Source organism: Pyrgilauda ruficollis, unplaced genomic scaffold (assembly GCF_017590135.1).
Source record: "Pyrgilauda ruficollis isolate IOZ18807 unplaced genomic scaffold, ASM1759013v1 scaffold16, whole genome shotgun sequence".
NCBI lineage: Eukaryota > Metazoa > Chordata > Aves > Passeriformes > Passeridae > Pyrgilauda > Pyrgilauda ruficollis.
Window position 1 is genome coordinate 14,692,103 of NW_024514764.1, and position 16,680 is coordinate 14,708,782.

The 16,680-nt window shown below is 42.1% G+C and overlaps 1 protein-coding gene across 3 annotated transcripts in view; it reads right to left on the reverse strand.

The window, feature by feature from the left end:
* The window catches only part of IFT140 (intraflagellar transport 140), an 85,812-nt gene that overhangs the window by 52,896 nt on the left and 16,236 nt on the right, over nt 1-16,680 (reverse strand). For all 3 annotated transcript variants that reach the window (XM_041462278.1, XM_041462279.1, XM_041462274.1), the window contains exons 7-13: nt 13,159-13,250; nt 11,921-12,027; nt 10,599-10,747; nt 3,870-4,073; nt 3,415-3,487; nt 2,188-2,279; nt 1,262-1,389 (exon numbers count right to left, since the gene is read on the reverse strand). In XM_041462278.1, coding sequence (XP_041318212.1) covers nt 1,262-1,389; nt 2,188-2,279; nt 3,415-3,487; nt 3,870-4,073; nt 10,599-10,747; nt 11,921-12,027; nt 13,159-13,250 — 845 coding nt within the window. The remainder of the gene's footprint in view (nt 1-1,261; nt 1,390-2,187; nt 2,280-3,414; nt 3,488-3,869; nt 4,074-10,598; nt 10,748-11,920; nt 12,028-13,158; nt 13,251-16,680) is intronic.

Below are 16,680 nucleotides of genomic sequence, written 5' to 3' on the forward strand. Positions count from 1 at the left end.
GCAAGAACATCTTAACAGAATTCTCAATTCAGAGGTCTGCTTTTCCTACAGAAATACGTTGAACAGTACCATGAATGTTGAATAGAGCCCATCACATAAAAGTTCTGTGTATGGAAATCACACAGTGCAGAAGAAGTAAAGAAAAGTCATTAGCAGGGCATATTTATATATCTATTATTGTCTCAAAAGGATTTTATTGCTGCTATAGATACAAACCCAGATATCAGTCAGCAACAAAGAGGACAAATCTCATGAAACGAAAGAATGCAGCAAAAAGTGACAGTAATTTGGAGTGACAGCAATTTAGAGCTATAGTACAATCTCATGAAAAAAAACATGTTTGATTCTATAAAAATAACATTTGTACTCAGCCAGTGTTCTCTCAGGCGCCCTGATATTAAAGGGTCATAATTTGAGAAAGGGTATTTTCGGTACCAAATGCAAAAATGTATCATAGCATGCATGAGTGGATCTGTTTTTTCTCACTATCAAACACCATAATCCAATATTTATGCTAGTTACAACCTCCTCGAATGTAATAACCTTCAAACTGTCCCAGGTGGAATGTGTGTGATCTCAACTCAAGTAGTTTCCAGATGGCAACTAACTAGACTTTAGCATTCCTCTGGTGACAGCATGCAAAGAAGAACAGAATCTGTTTCACTCTTCAGGTTTTTCAGCTTTTCAAAATTACGTTTGTCAGCAGCAGCTACATTTTCAAAATGAACGCCATGTCAGTAGCTTTTTCATGTGCATCAGTATGAGAGTACAGCAACCTTTGAACAAAGTCAGGTAAACTCCTTAACCTAAACAGGAGAAAGAACAGAGTCTCCACAGTTCTAGGTTCACTTTCTCCATAGACTCATTGAAACGAGTTTGCTGATTTATGAGGAGATACAAGACCTGGCTTTATTTCAGCTCTTTTGAGATTCAAGTCTTGTTCAAGATACCAAAAGAAATGGGACACCCTTAGCTTGATCTTCCATAAATTCTCCACACACTTTTAAATGCACTCAAATATCCCTCATGGTATTCTTTTTTTAAAATAGTAATAATCATCATCATCATCAATCCACTATAACCCTAATAATTCCATGGTTCCTCCCTTGCTTTGGAAATATGCCATCAATTCACACAGCTGCATGTATTGTGTCAAGATTCAAAGGGACTGTTGCTTTTCACCAAATCAAAAGCAGCTAAAGACTCTCCACAAAATACACACTTAACTATAAACAGATTATTTTAAAAGCCTTATTAATACCTGCGTGAGAGATCAAAGATTTTCAAGTGAGCCAGATCAGTTCCCACAGCCAGGAAATTCCCACAGACATCTAGGAGGCACGGATTCCCCTCTGCTTCAGAGAACACGAGCAGCTGTTTAACTGTGCCCTGGGAAGAAATGTGTAACACCAGGTTCGTGTGGCCACAGCCTCACTAGAAGGGACTTATTTTGTCACCAAGTTGAGTCACAAATTGCTGAACTGCTGTGTTAGATGAATCACTCCAAGCAAATTGGAGAAACATACACACACAAATGCAGTCTGGGTTTCAGGTATGTATGTGACCTCAAAAAAAAGTCTAAATTTAAAGGCATCGTCCTGCAATAACTTCCTCTTTAATAACACAACCTTTACCAAGTGAAAAACATACAGAAATATCAAGTCCCTGAAGGTCCTTAAATATACAGGTGTAAAAACAAATACATTATATTTATGTGATGAATCACACCCATTCTAAAATATAATATTTGCTTCCTAAATAAAATTATGTATCACAGAACTCTGATAATTAGATTTCTCTTTGTGGTTCTCACAGACAAGCAGAGGCTGCAAAGGTTCACACAAAATGTGCAAGTGATATTTTTCATTATCTTGTAAAAACATTCAGTACGATCATCTTCCTGAAAGTAGTATATGTATTTCAACCTGCATGCAATTTAGATCATCTTAAAGTCTGTAAATACTTATTAGTTACACTGAGTAGTGTTTAGAGTGACAGACTTTTTAAAGAACACAAAATGTCAAAGATCTTTCTGCTGAAATACTCAAAATATATTTTGAATATTGTATTATGACAAGGAAGAGTTAATAGATTTAGGAAGATCATGCACATTACTTTTAAGCTCTAACACCAATCTTTGAAAACAACAAGGCCTTTTTATACCTTCATGGTTTTCTCAGTCCTTACCTGCCAGGTGCGGACCTGGATCCGATACGGCTCCACTGTGTACAGATTTTCTCCATGAACAGACAGAACTGGAGAGTCACAAAGGAAAGAGCCTGGAACAATCACAACAAAGCCATCATTACAATAAATATGTTCTATAAAAAGAAAAAAAAAGTAACTTACAGCACACAATTTCTCCTATCTTGCACCAAATCTCTTTTTCGATCTGTTAGTCCCTATTTAATCCCAACTCCTTGGTGTTTTAGCCTTCTTCCATACTGCCACATTTAAAAGCTGGGGTTCCCATTATAAACAGATGTTGGTACACTTTGTCCACGGAAACAAGTGAGAAAGAAAGGGCAAAGAGATGATACGGAGAGTGAAAGAAAGAAAAAAAAAAAAGTGCAGTGTGAGGTTCTGGTAAGAGAATTCACTTTTCCCTTCAGTGAACTGCAGCTGAAGAGGGATAACAGAATCTCTGTCAGAACAGTGGCTCTGCAATAACTTCAGAAGTGGTGTAGACTGTTAGGACCTTGGTGGTAATAAAGTTCAAATAAATGATTCAGCATGGAAAAGTTATAAAATATATCAGTAAATACAGACAAGCAGAAAACACTTAATGATTTTTAAAAGACCAATGCCAAGATTTAGGACGGAATTGATGGAATTCTATATCACTTATTTCTCAAGGCAGAAATATTTAGGAAAAATTAATAATTTTAAAAGCTAATTTATTCGGCACTGTACAGAGCAATTTATGGGACAACTTCTCTTGAGAGCTGGGACAAAAACCTCCTTCCCAGTTCCTATGTGAGTGCTATGTAACCTTGAATACACTTTTTCTCAAGCAAAGTGTAAAAGCGTTCAATAGTCATTGCCATGTCTTGTCTGTAAAGGCAACAGCTACAGAAGTAGGAAAAAATTGCTCTTCTTGATCAAATCAATGGTGTAATTAAAAAAATATAAAAATAAGTAGTTCTAGCCTCACACAATGTTTTGTGCAAGGCCCTCTATAATGTAATTTAGCTATATCATATAAAAGCTTTCTCTAGCCCTGAGAGTTTTTCCAGTCTAGAAGAAGGTGTCCCTGCCCATGACAGGGGGGTTGGAACAAGATGTGCTTTAAAGTCCCTTCTAACCCAAACCATTCTTTGATTCTATGCTTACAGTGCATCAGCTACCATGAATGAACACATAACTTTGGAAGAAAACAAGCATTCAGACTCTGACCAATGTTTTAAGTCCTACCTGCACTTCTGAAGGCATCTCCTGAGAACTCAAAGACAGCCACTTGCTTCCCATTCCAGAATACTACAGCATCCTAAAACAAACAAACAAAACATCAAATAAATATATACTTTTAGTTCCTTTTGGAAGCATGCAGGAATTAACATGGCAAGAACTCCCCTACAATAGCCACTAGTTACTAGTTCCTGTGGACATTGGGTTTGAAGGCTTTTAGCAGCCCAGAGGTTCTCTGGGTTCTGGTGAGCATGCTAGAGCATTTCTGAGTCCCTGTTCTATCTTAGAAAAAACCAGCTCCACCACCACAGCATTGTTACTGTTATAACAATACCTTCATAACACACTATGCTGAATATTAACAAAAAGACTTATCTTAAAGACTTAGGAAGTTTGGTCTCGATAAACCAGGCAACTGATTAGGCAAATAAACAACAACACAAAAAACCAAACTGATTAACCTGAGTTGCAAAGACTCCACTAGCATTCATATCAACACGAAGGCTGTGAGTGGTTCCTGTGCTGAAGATCGTCACATTGAAGAGGTTGGGAGACACCTGTACCACGGCCACCTGCTGATGAAAATGTGCCAACATGGCCTGCTCACTGAGGATCACCACAGAGCTGATGTTGTTCACTGCCAGCAGGTTTTTTCGGGACCCCCACTGTACATAATGGGAAAAGAAAACCACACAATTTCATCTCTAGTCTTGAATTGTCACAGCAGTGTCCCAACAGAAGTAACAAGGGAAAAGACAGAATACATATTTTTATACATACACAAAGTCCTACTATCTAAATACAAACCACAGGGAATGGCTGGGAAATATGACAGATTCAAACTATTATGCTTGTTACTCAGTGTACTGGTTCAAAAGACATGTGTCTGCCAAGGAAGGCAGGAACCTTCCTGGAATGGAAAGATGGCCACCTCCCTCCAAATTATTATAACTCAAAAATACAGGGCTTCCAGGAAAAAAATATGGGAAAAGAAATAACAGTTCTTTACTAGAAAATATATATCTATAAAATACAACAAACAAAAAACAACAAAGAAAAAAACCATAAGTTTTCCCATCAGTCAAGCAATTTTCTCTTGGTTGTAGTTATGACCACAACCAGTGGAGAACGCCACTGGGCGAGGCAGAGGGTCTGCAGTGGGTCCCCCATGGCTCCAGGGGATGCTCTGATGTGAGCCCTGAGCCTCCCTGAGGTTAATGGTGGCCTCAGGAAGATAACAAATGGGAAGCAATTCCTTTGAGAAAACCTAACCCCCAACATTATCCACCCTAAATTTTTTTTCCCATACCAACATGTTACATTGAACTTCCACTTTTTAACTGTAGACATACATGCATTACCCTAATTATATACATATATACATGCAGATATGGATACAGGCACAACATCATAGACAGTTCACCCCAAACGCTGAGGTATATGTTTTGTTTCTCCATCTTTCTGCACCACCTACTAAGTGCAACCATGTCCCTGAGCAAACACAACCTGACAAACGATTTTGTCTTTGCTCAAGGCAGAATTCATCCAAACAGTCTTCCTAATACACCTCATATGTACCGCTGGAATCTTATTGCCATCTGCAGTACACAGGGGTTCAGACTGGGCAGGGCCAGCTTGCATAGTGGAACCTCTGTGTTAACTAACCCTGTAGCCTTTGCTCAGTGCAGATCCCACTGCTTGAAGGTCCTGCTGTCTTCAATGTTGTTTTCAGTAGTCCATTGCACTGCTCAACTTCCCCAGCAGCTGGTGCATGGTAAGGAATGTGGTATGCCCACTAAATACCATGTTCTCTAGCATAGGTGTTTAATAAAGCTATTCTTGAAATGAGTCCCGATGTCTGACTCAATCCTCTCAGGGGTACCATACCTCCAAAGGACCTGTTTCTCAAGGTCCAGGATGGTGTTCCAGGCAATAGTGTGAGGCACAGGCAGGTCTCCAACCACCCAGTGGTGGCTTCTACCATTGTGAGCATATAGCTCTTGCCTTGGCAGGTTTGAGGCAGTGTGATGTAATCGTTCCGCCTCCCCATACTTCCATTGGACCACCGCCTACCATACCATAGGGGCTTCGCCTGTTTGGCCTGTTTGATGGCAGCACACGTTCCACTATTATGGATTACCTGGGAGGTGCTGTCCACAGTTAGATCTACCTCTCAGTCTCATGCCCCGTTATAGGTGGTACCTCTGCCCTGACCAGCCTGAGGCATTGTGGGCCCAGCGAGCTAGAAACAGCTCTCTCTTGTGTTGCGAGTACAAATCTATCTGTGACACCTCGATTTTTGCAGCCTGATTCACCTGCTCATTTTCAGTTCTCCTCATTAGCCTGACACTTGGGGACATGGGCATCCACATGACAGACTTTCACAGGTAGCTTCTCCATTCAAATGGCAATGTCTTGCCATTCTTCAGCAGTCCAGACTGGTTTTCCTCTACACTATCAGTCAGCCTTTTTCCACCTGTCCAGCCACCCAATGGAGCATATGCCAACCCCCAAAAGTCAGTATAAAAGTAAATCTTTGGCCACTTCTCTCTTTCAGCAATGTCCAGGGCCAACTGGATGCCTTTTAGTTGCACAAACTGGCTTGACCTGCCTTCTACTTTGGTACCTTCTGTAACTTGCCACATGGGGCTGCATTTGGCTGCTTTCCATTTTCAGTTTGTTCCTACAATGTGACAGGAATCATTAGTGAAAAGAGCATAGCATGTTTCTTAGTTGGTAGTTGATTGTATGGTGGAGTTTCCTCGGCTTACATCACCTGTTTCTGCTCTTCATCTGTCAGAACAAAGTCCTCAGGCCAATTCATAATTATTTCCAAGATCCCAGAGTGATCTGGGTATCCAATACAGGCGTGCTGTGTAATCAAGGCAATCCACTTACTCCATGTAGCATCAGTGGTGTGATGGGTAAAGGGAACCTTTCTTTTTGACATCCACCTCAGCACTGGCAGTCAGGGTACCAGGAGAAGTTGTGCCTCTGTGCCAGTCACCTCTGAGGCAGCTTGAACTCCTTCACAGGCTAACAGGATCTCCTCTCTTGGGGTGTAGCTGGCTTTGGACCCTCTGTAACTTCGGCACCAGAAGCCCAGTGGCTCCAGGACAAGCCATGGCTCCCAGCTGCAGAGCAGAGCACATTCTTCAGCTCTGGTCCTGTCCTGACTGGGCCAAGGGCTACTGCATGAGCAGTCTCCTGCTTAATCTGGGCAAAGGCTTATTGCTGCTCAGGGCCCCAGTGGAAATTGCTCTTCTTGCGGGTGACCAGATAAGCAGGGCTCACAAACTGACTGTACCCCGGGATGTGAATTCTGCAGAAACCTATGCCACCAAGGAAAGCTTGCATTCCCTTCTTGCTGGTCAGCGGAGACACTGCTGATTGCTGTGATCTTGTTGATGACCTTGGTGGGTATCTGGTGCCATCCATCTTGCCACTTCACTCCTAGGAACTGGATCTCTTGAGCAGGTCCCTTGACCTTAGTCTTTTGGATGACAAAACCAGCTTTCAGGACAATCTGGATGATCTTTTCTCCTTTCTCAAAGAATTCTGTTGCTTTGTTCCTCCACATGATGATGTCATCGATGTATTGCAGATGTTCAGGAGTCTCACCCTTCTCCACTGCAGCCTGGATCAGTCCATGGCAGATGGTGGGGCTGTTTCCACCCCTGGAGCAGTCGGTTCCAGGTATACTGCACACCCCTCCAGGTGAAAGCAAACTGAGGCCTGCCCTCTGCTGCCAGAAGAATGAAGAAAAATACATCAGCAATGTCAATAGTGGCATACCACTTTGCTGCCTTGGACTCCAGCTCATACTGGAGCTCCAGCATGTCCAGCACAGCAACACTCCGTGATGGTGTAACTTCATTCAAGCCACGATAGTCCACTGTCAATCACCATTCCCCATCAGACTTCCACACAGGCCAAATGGAGCCAAAGGGCAAGTGAGCCTTGCTGAACACTCCTTGGCTCTCCAGCTCATGGATCATCTTATGAATGGGGATCATGGCATCTTGATTTTTTTGGTACTGCTGGTGATGCACTGTTGAGGTGGCAATCAGTACTTGCAGTTCTTCTACCTTCAAAAGTCCTAACCACAGAAGGATTTTCTGAGTCCAGGCAAGGTGTTTAGCTGCTTAGTTCTTTCTGTCTCCACAGCAGCAATTCCAAAAGCCCATCAATATCCTCTTGGGTCTTTGAAGTATCCATTCTTGATGTAGTCAATGCCCAGAATACACAGGGCATCTGTGTCAGTTACAAAGGGGTGCTTCTGCCAGTCCTTCTCAGTCAAGCTCACTTCAGCTTCCAACAACCTCAGCTCTTGAAAACCCTCTGTAACCCCAGAAATGGAGATTGTGACCCCACACATCGCGGTGTCATTAACATACACTGACCACCAGTGTCAACTAAAGCCTTGTACTCTTGTGGGTTTGACATGCCAGGCCATCAGATCCACACAGTCCAGTAGACATGGGTGTCCCCTGGTGCCCCTACCTGTCTAGAGGCAGGACCCCTCTAATACTAGTTCTTGTGAATACATATGGGAGGTACCTTCCAGTGGGTCAGATACTCTCCCATGGGAAACTGACACTGCAGTCAGTCTCAATGACTTCCCTTTTCCTTTCTCCTTCAGTTCTTATATTCAGGGTGTCAGGACACAGGTAGGTTTCCTGTCCCACCATCTTATGTCTTCTCCATGGTTGAGTAGGAAATATCGTAAGTCAGTTTGTGGGGCATACCCACTCTCTCTGTCTGGAGGGCATCTGGCTCTGACTTCAAGGGCTCTGGTTTGCACTGGTGCCACAAGTAAACATCTCTCCCTGAGTTTTTTATTATCATCCTTGAGACTCTCTACCAATGTCTCTACAGCAGAGATGTGGGTCTGCATGAGGCCTCAGACCCTACTCTTGTAACTCCTAAGTTTCCTTGTTACAGAGCCCATTGTCTCTTGGCTGCCCCTGAGATGCATGTTTGCCATTAAACTGGAGTATTCAGATGGCCCCTGATGTGCCAGACTCCACTACATTTGCACTGTGCACCTGACCTCATTAGGGTCATTATCGTGCTGTCCATTCCTTCCAAAAAGTACCTCCAACACTGCCATTTCTCTCAGGCCTTGGATCCTTCCTCCATAGTCTTGCATGGCTTTTTATGATGGCGCTCCTGCAGTCTGTCCCTGTAAACAAACCTCTCTTACATTTGCTAGAAGCCACTTCTGGAAAGAAAGAGGTCCTGACTCCCTCACAAATGCCTGCTCAATGGCCACACCCTGGGCCAAGGATCCCAAAAGCCTTGCTTTGGTACCATCAAGTTGCATGCCTGCACGCATAAGGTCCCAAACTTGAATCAACCAAGCCAAAAAGACCTCACTCTTCCCCCGCCCCCCCCCAAATCATGTAATGCCTTTTCACAGACTGCAGAGACTGTCAAGCAACAAGGACTCAGTGATGATCTCAGGCTCCGGCTCCTCTGCTGGCTTTGAGGGTCCTGCTTCTGCATCATCATTAGCTGGGCACACCGAATTGGTTTTATCCTTCCTCACTGCAAAGGGCCAACTGCTGCTGCTGGCTGCGGCTGCCCCTGTGGTTTAGCTGGAGGCTGGACATTTGTAATGTCTGTTTGTTCCACTGCTGTGCTATCATCCACCTTTCCCTCTGACTGCACTGGTTCTGCTGGGCAGTGTCCCTGACCTCTATGGCAGGTTTTGGGGCAGCTACACAAGGTAGCTGCCCCACCTGTCTCTGAACCCCACCCTGTCTCTGAATGGTGAATGGACCTCACTGAATAAAAACATCAAAAAGAATATGGTATCTTTAACTTCTGAGGGAAATTTTAACTCTTCAGAAGCCATTGTTGTAGGCCCAAAGTGGGTGAAGGGTTGGGAGAAAGCTCCCCCGTGTTGCTTCGTCTCAATAGGTAGCATTATTAAGGAAACCCCAAAGATACAGACTTCATCTGTGATAGTTATATAGCCTTGTGCCCACATTTCAGAAGAAGTTTACAAGCACTGAATTCCCCACCTTATTATATATAAAAACAGAACAAACAAAAAACAATAAAAAAGCCCAATGACCAATTTCCCCTTCTATTTTCTATATCCTAGATCTTCTGTTACTGAAGCCTGTTAATAAAACACTTGGATTCTCCATTTTCACAGCACTTCTGTTTTAACTTTGTAAGTAGGACGGTGTTACAGACCCTCACTCTATACCAACACAGAGCAAGCAAATACCACTGCTTTTAAAATACTTTCCACGCTTATGAGAAAACAGAATAGCAAATATAAAATCACTTTCTCTTCAAAGTTACAGATATATTTGATTTTCTTTCCTTATAGAAAATAATAGGGATTGTTCTCACATATGAAGCACAGCAACAGAATGATGTAAAGTATAACATAAACACTTAAAAATTGAAAAAAACTAATAATATGGTATAAAACCCAACAACCAAAGATGTTGGAGAACCTAAAGCACAAGCTTTGCCTTTTAGCAGAATGCTGGTGACAAAAAAAGCTGTTCATTAATATAAAACTTTTAAAATTTAAATTTATGATTGCTACACTCAGCATTTCTCTTCTGTGCATATCAAAATGCTATTAGACAGAATGACAGTGTTTAACCTCATTGTGACAAATTAAAATATTCAAAAGAAATAAAAATGCTGCATCCCAATGTTTAACAGACAATATGTTAAAATATATAGCATTCCTTTCTAGATGGCACATCTCACCAAAGAATATTTGGTTTTAAATATATATTTTTATTTTTATAACTACCAGTGAGATGAAACTTTACATTGAGAAAGTGACAAATAGAAAAAAAAATTAATAAAATCATTCATTTAGTCAGATTTTCTTGCCTTGTTAATAAATTTAAGTGAAATTGACATTCCTGATAATCGTTTTTTTTTTCCAGAAAATAATTTCAGGGAGCTGAATCCAAAGGTTTTGCCAGTGAGCCATATGATGGAGAGACTAGCTACAAACAGGGAGTATTTCTTCCCATTTCAATTTTAAAAGTTACTTGATTCTCAGGGGTTTTCCTCCTACTTCTGAAGGAGGACCAGCCTCTGCTGGAACACATACTCAGAGATCATGCTCATTGGTTTCACAAAGATGGTCTATTTATCTAAGGTTTGTGAAGTCCACTAGCATTCAAGGAGGCCCTTTCCTTTATTACCTTTATCTGAGTGACATTTCCTTCAAGTTCTGTAGATGCCTGGAACTTCCACTTCTCCTTGCCCTCCAAAGCCCATGTGCTCTGATGAGATCCTGCTGCTTTCTTCCACATTGCTACTCTCCCCTTGCTCGTTCCAGCTGCCAAGATACCTGCCATTCACAAACATTTCAGGCATTTCATCTTGGACTTCAGAAAAACAAATCCACATTACACAATGTAACAGGCAGCAAACTCTGGTTCTTGGGTACTGAGAAGCCACTTTCTGGCAGCAGCATTTCTCTCCTCACTGCAAACCAACATCCTAGTCCTATACTGGAGAACTTTTCTGGAGAGCCAGTGGGAGAAGTTCCATATGGTAAGGTGCATCTTCTAAGCTACCAGATGATTTTTTAAATGCATCAGACAATTACTTCATTTTAACCTTTTCTTAGAATATAGAACTACTGAATATCCTGATCTGGAAGAGTCCTCAAGGGTCATCCAATCCAGCTCCTGGCACTGCACAGGACAGTCCCAGCAATCCCAACAAGTGCCTGAGAGTGTTGTCCAAACACTTCTTTACTTCTGACAGCCTTGGGGTCATCCTCACTTCCTGTTCAGTGCCTGACCACCTTCTGGGGGGAAAAACTTTTGATATGTAGTCCACCCCTCCCATGGCTGGACACAGCTATGGCTGTTCCCTTGGGTCCTGTCACTGCTCATAAAAAACAGGTCAGATCCGCCCCTCATGAGGAAGCTGCTCCATGCATGCATCCCACAGTCTCCTCTAGGATGAACAAACCAAGAGACCTCAGCCGTTCTTCCAGTGGCTTGTGTTTGTTTTTAAATAGCTAGTTTTGTAATCACTTCGGGCAACCAACCACTGAAAACCACTGCAGCAGATATCAGCTGTGCCTACAGCAGCAAACAAGGTGGTGCCCAAGAGCAGGTCTGTAGAAAGGATCTGCTGTAAGGACCTGGCATATACACCATACATATCACTAAGCTCTATTTTGCATTAGCTGTAGTGCAGGCTTCTAGACTGAATGCCCAAAACATGCTGGAGTTCATTAGGTGTACTCCAGGGGTACTCCTGTCAAAGGGAATCCAGCTCATATGCCACAAGACAGCTCCACAGTGAGTCCAAGTGTAGTCGAGTATTGAATTATTTCCCTGCACCTTTCAAGGCATATTTCTGATCCAAACTAAAATCTTCAACATCACATACTACCACTGAGATCCTCAGTCACGAGACAAACATACTGAAATTATCACAGGGCATGGAAGGCTGAGGTTTGACAAGGCTTAGGACCAGAGATCACAGCTGCCATGTTATTTCTCACCTTTAGCACTGCAGTAAGATACACAGTTAATACATTCTCCACCCTCAAAGCCAAACTGCATATCTAGGGAGAGCACATAGTTCTCATCTTGATCCAAATCCCAGAACCTAAGGCACACAAAACAAGGGTGTTAACAATGCTTTTCTTTCCAGGTGTCTTGCCAAACACAGTCAATAGGATGCTCTACATGGCATTAATTTACTGTTTCCACGACACCCAGACAATTTAATTTTTAAAATTAAATTGTCAGAAGCTGCCTGGGGAGTGTGAATTTCTTAACAATCTCCTTCCTTTTCCTTTGAGTTTTTAATCTGCAGCATGTTTAGGGATATTCTACTATGAAGAAAGAAGTCAGAAGCAAGTGCAACTTTAAAAAAAATGAAATAAATGAGGGCCAGTTGCAATTTTCTTCCTCCCTAATTATGCTTCCTCCTCTATTTTAAGAATATTCCTGGGTTAGTCAGTAGTCCTTTGGATTCCAGATTTATTTTCTAGAACTAAATAATGCCATGAAGTTATTCCTTCTTGACACTTGGTCTTTACTGCATTGTCACAAAATGAACAAAAGATTCTATCTGATAGTAGCAGACAGAGGCTCAATAAAGGGAAATACTGATATTAATGGAACACTCCTACCCTCCCAAAAGGTTAGAGGAACAGGTAGAGCAGGTCATAATAAACACAAGAAAGAAAAGACTGCAAAAAAGGTAAAACTACAAAACACAGTAACATAACAGCATGGCAAAGCAACATACTTTGAAGGATTAGGGAAAGAAGTAATTGAAATACTTGTCTTATATTACAGTAAAATAAACGTCCTGAAAAGTAAGCACTTTTTTTTCTGGTTGCTGATGCCATGAGTATCCTAAAGATTAGAAAGTAACATTGGCAAGAACGGCAAAGAAGATGTATTTTCATGCAAAGCCCCCAACTGGATTTATTTTCAGAATAAACCAATAACAGCACTCAAGGAAGGAACAGAGTAGGTAGCACTGCCTGACAAAATAAAATATCTAGAGAGGAAGCAAGCCATACCAAATTAGTTTCTGTCCTTGAGAAAAAAAATTTTCATTTCATTTCTCCACTGATTTTTACAAAAAAAATTAGGAAATGTTGGGAGTTTTTCATTATTGGTAAAAAAACCCCAACCAACATTTCAGTAAAATACTCAGTTCATTGCAGACTGTACCTTTTAGCTGGCCCTTCTCAGGGGCAGCCAGAACAACTTTCATTCTTACCTGATGACTGTCTCACCTAGTGCTGTAACAACCAGGCTATGGTCTACTAGAATCATGTCTGCAGAATGACCAGTCTTCCCACTCAACTTCACCTGTTAACCATAAGCAAATAAATACATTTACAGAAGATAGGAGAAGCACGCTGAAGGACAATAAGCATCTGAACTGCACAGTTTGGCTAAAAAGTAAAAATATGAAAATAACTAGACTTATCTGTAAATTCAGACAGACATATTCAGACTGTGAATTCAGATGATTCTGGCAATGATCACCATAAAATGCATCAAGACTGCAATGTATAAATTTAATAAAAGAAACCTTGTAGTGGGTTAATTAAGTAGATAAGGAACAATATTTTACTCTTGCACTAGAACTTCTCTTAGAATTTAATAGAGATTCCTTTAAAATGTGAAATTCCAGATCTTACTTCTAGTCAAACGTAAGTAATGAAAGAAGTGGAGAGACACTCCTGTAATACACAAATGAGCAGTATTTTTTCTGTCTTGGATAACGCAGTGCAGAGGATCAGGAATGGGACATCACGCCATGATCAATGTGATCAAGTGAAGCAAAATTTATTACCCCAGAAATGCTATATTTATAATATGTTTCTACTGTTCACGCATCTCTAGCTAATACATGATTGGTTAATCCTAGCTGTCCACGCGTCTAAAATAGAATGCTGATTGGACCATCTGATTTTTCACACACTTTACTGTGGTAGTCTGGCCCACCCTTTGCTTCTTTTTTCTCACTTTGTCACACTTGCTGAGTCTTGATGGCTCCTCTTCTTGTGTCTTTCTCAAGGATATACCAACCCTGTTCCTGAATATGTCCATTATTCATTGTCCATTATCCATTGTTACCAGCAAGCTGGATTGTGCATCGGCTGAATATGGCCATTGTTTTGCAGAAAACTCCTCAACCTGCAAAAAATCCTCAACAGTATAAAAAGAAAAAAAAATCTTAGAAAATTGAAGGTTTGGGGTGTACCCACAACCAGCATTTTGTAATAGCACAAGGCAGGGTGTGAGACATTTTTTCTTTAATTTCCTCTTTTAATTTCTGGAGATCCTCTGTCAGTCTTTCCACTGAGGAGACACAGGCCCATAATGGGGTGGAGATAGTTTCTTCATATAATTGGGTTTGGTCACCAAATAGCCCACATTTTATTCTCCTTCTTTCCATGACATCACTCCCAATGAGTTGGTATGTGACATCAGCACGCTCTGTAGGAACTTCCGCTGTATGTTTTGTGAACACTGGATGTTGTCTGGATTAGTAAGGAATTGCTCGTTATATGAAAGTATCATCTCCAGTACAGCTAATTCTCTCAGGTACCAGATACCTTGCTCCATAGTGTTCCATTTGTCTCAGTGCACTAAAAGGTCATCTTTCCAAGGAAACCTTTCCCTCCATTTGACAGGAGTTGCATCCAGAGGCTGAGAGTTTCTGGTTCTTTCCCAATCCTGTGGTCAATACTTGCATCCCAGGACGTGGATCCCAGTTGCAAAGTGTCACTACCATCTAATTTCATGGGCCTTGATAGCCCAGCATCAGAGCACCCAGGTCATCAGGGGCTCACCTGACTGGAGGCTGAAATCTTTCTGCATGTCTCGCAGCTCACTCAGGGATAGGGTTTGGGTGATTATTCTCTGGCCCTGCCTCTTCCTCCTGTTGTGAGGGCCCTGCTTCCTTTTCATCACACTACATGAACTGATTTGGTCTTGGATTTCTTCTTCTGAATACAGGCAGCTGCTCTTAGCACAGGTTGTTCTTGTGGGTAAGCTGCAGTTTGAATGGCCATAGTGCCTGTTGCTTTGCTTCCCTCCTCCTTCCTCTAAGGGTGCTGTATAAAAACAAGCGGTGTCCAATAAATAGTAGCCAGGATCCAGCACATTCCATAACTTTGCCCCTCTCTGGAACTGCCACAGCAATTCTCTTTCAAACACTTTATCAGGGCCCTGTAGTTGTTCAGGGGTGAACTTCTGAACCAGGAGTAGAGTACTCTTTCAAGAGCTGGTCCATTTTCTCTCACAGTCCACATCACTAATGACTATCCATCCCAGGACATGTTTCTGGACAACTTCCCTAGAAATCTGTGTCCTAAATCTTAACATGGTGTACACTGGACAGAGGAAACCTAGTAGACATATCAATGAGGGCATGCTTCCCAGATCACTGTGAAACAGATCATTGTGGTGGATAGGTATCACACCCACATGAACAGACCAAGCAACACTATGGAACAAGGGAGCTCTCTACCTAAACCACAAATGCTTAGATCAAAGTTTTCACAATCCTCTTGAGCCTTACCTTGGGCACCAATTAAATGTGGTGGCTTAACATCAGCAAAAACTTAAATGCCAAATAAGCCATGGCCCTTCTGCTCCTTCCGGTAAGGGAGGGAGACGTGCAGAGACTATGGATTGAGATAATTTACTGAAAGCAAGAAATAATGGAATAAGAAACACAAAGTAACAACAGCAATATGAATTTTTAAAAAATATCCAAAACCAGAAGGTGTTTCAGCCACAAAAAAATTAGTTTTATGTGGCTGCTGAGACCAAAACCAAAATGGTGGATGCTCCCCATAGGTTGCGTCCATGTGACTCCCCCAGGCTCCTGCATGCCGTCGCAAACAAAGGCAGTATGGAAGAAGCTTCCTGCCCCTCCCAGGCCAAGACAACGAAAAACAATGGCAAACAGACCCTCCTGAAAGCTGGGTCATCCAAGATGGGTCGCACTGCAGCCCTGCCGAGCTCAGTTCCACACAAGTGCCTGCACCATTGCTTCTACCACTCCACCACACTGGGGGTTGATCCTACAGGTTGCTGCCACTTCCCTGAAATTCTGCTGCACTCTTTTTGGCCTGGCTTAGCTGGAATGGACTTGACTGGACTGGGCTCGGCTGGGCTCCCTTTGGCTGGACTGGAGGCCTTCCCTGTCCCCTGCCCACAGTCTCCCCATTGGTGCTGCCATTCAGCATGCATCAGTCCTGTGTTCTGCTGCTTTCTTTTCAGCACCATATCCCATAGCTGCGTCTCAGAGAAAATGGAAGAGGGTTGATGGCAGGGGCAGAAGACAGAGTCTGCAGGGCTGATACTGACAATCTTCCCATGAGAGTGTGCAGAGTGTGCAAGGCAGAATGGTCCCCACTTAATGGGGTGCGTGTGTTTTCTCCCTGAAAACAGTGATGATATAGGTGGTACAGAATGACTCAGCTGCATCTACATGGTGCTAAGTACCACCCACCTCTGCAACCAGGACAACTGGAATTTCCAATTTTTCTCTAATTCACTAAGAAATGGAAAGTAAGTGTAAAAGAATTAAGACAGGGTCAAAATGAAAAGAACTATGAAAAAACATGAAGACAAGATGAAAACCATCTTTCCAAGTTCAGTAACACATCATTCTATTCCACTTTTGGATAAGCTATTTTTGCTTCCTTATCAACATATTATCTGAGAAACAAATACGACAGCTGATTCATTTGAAAGCAAAATAGTGATAATCAAAAAA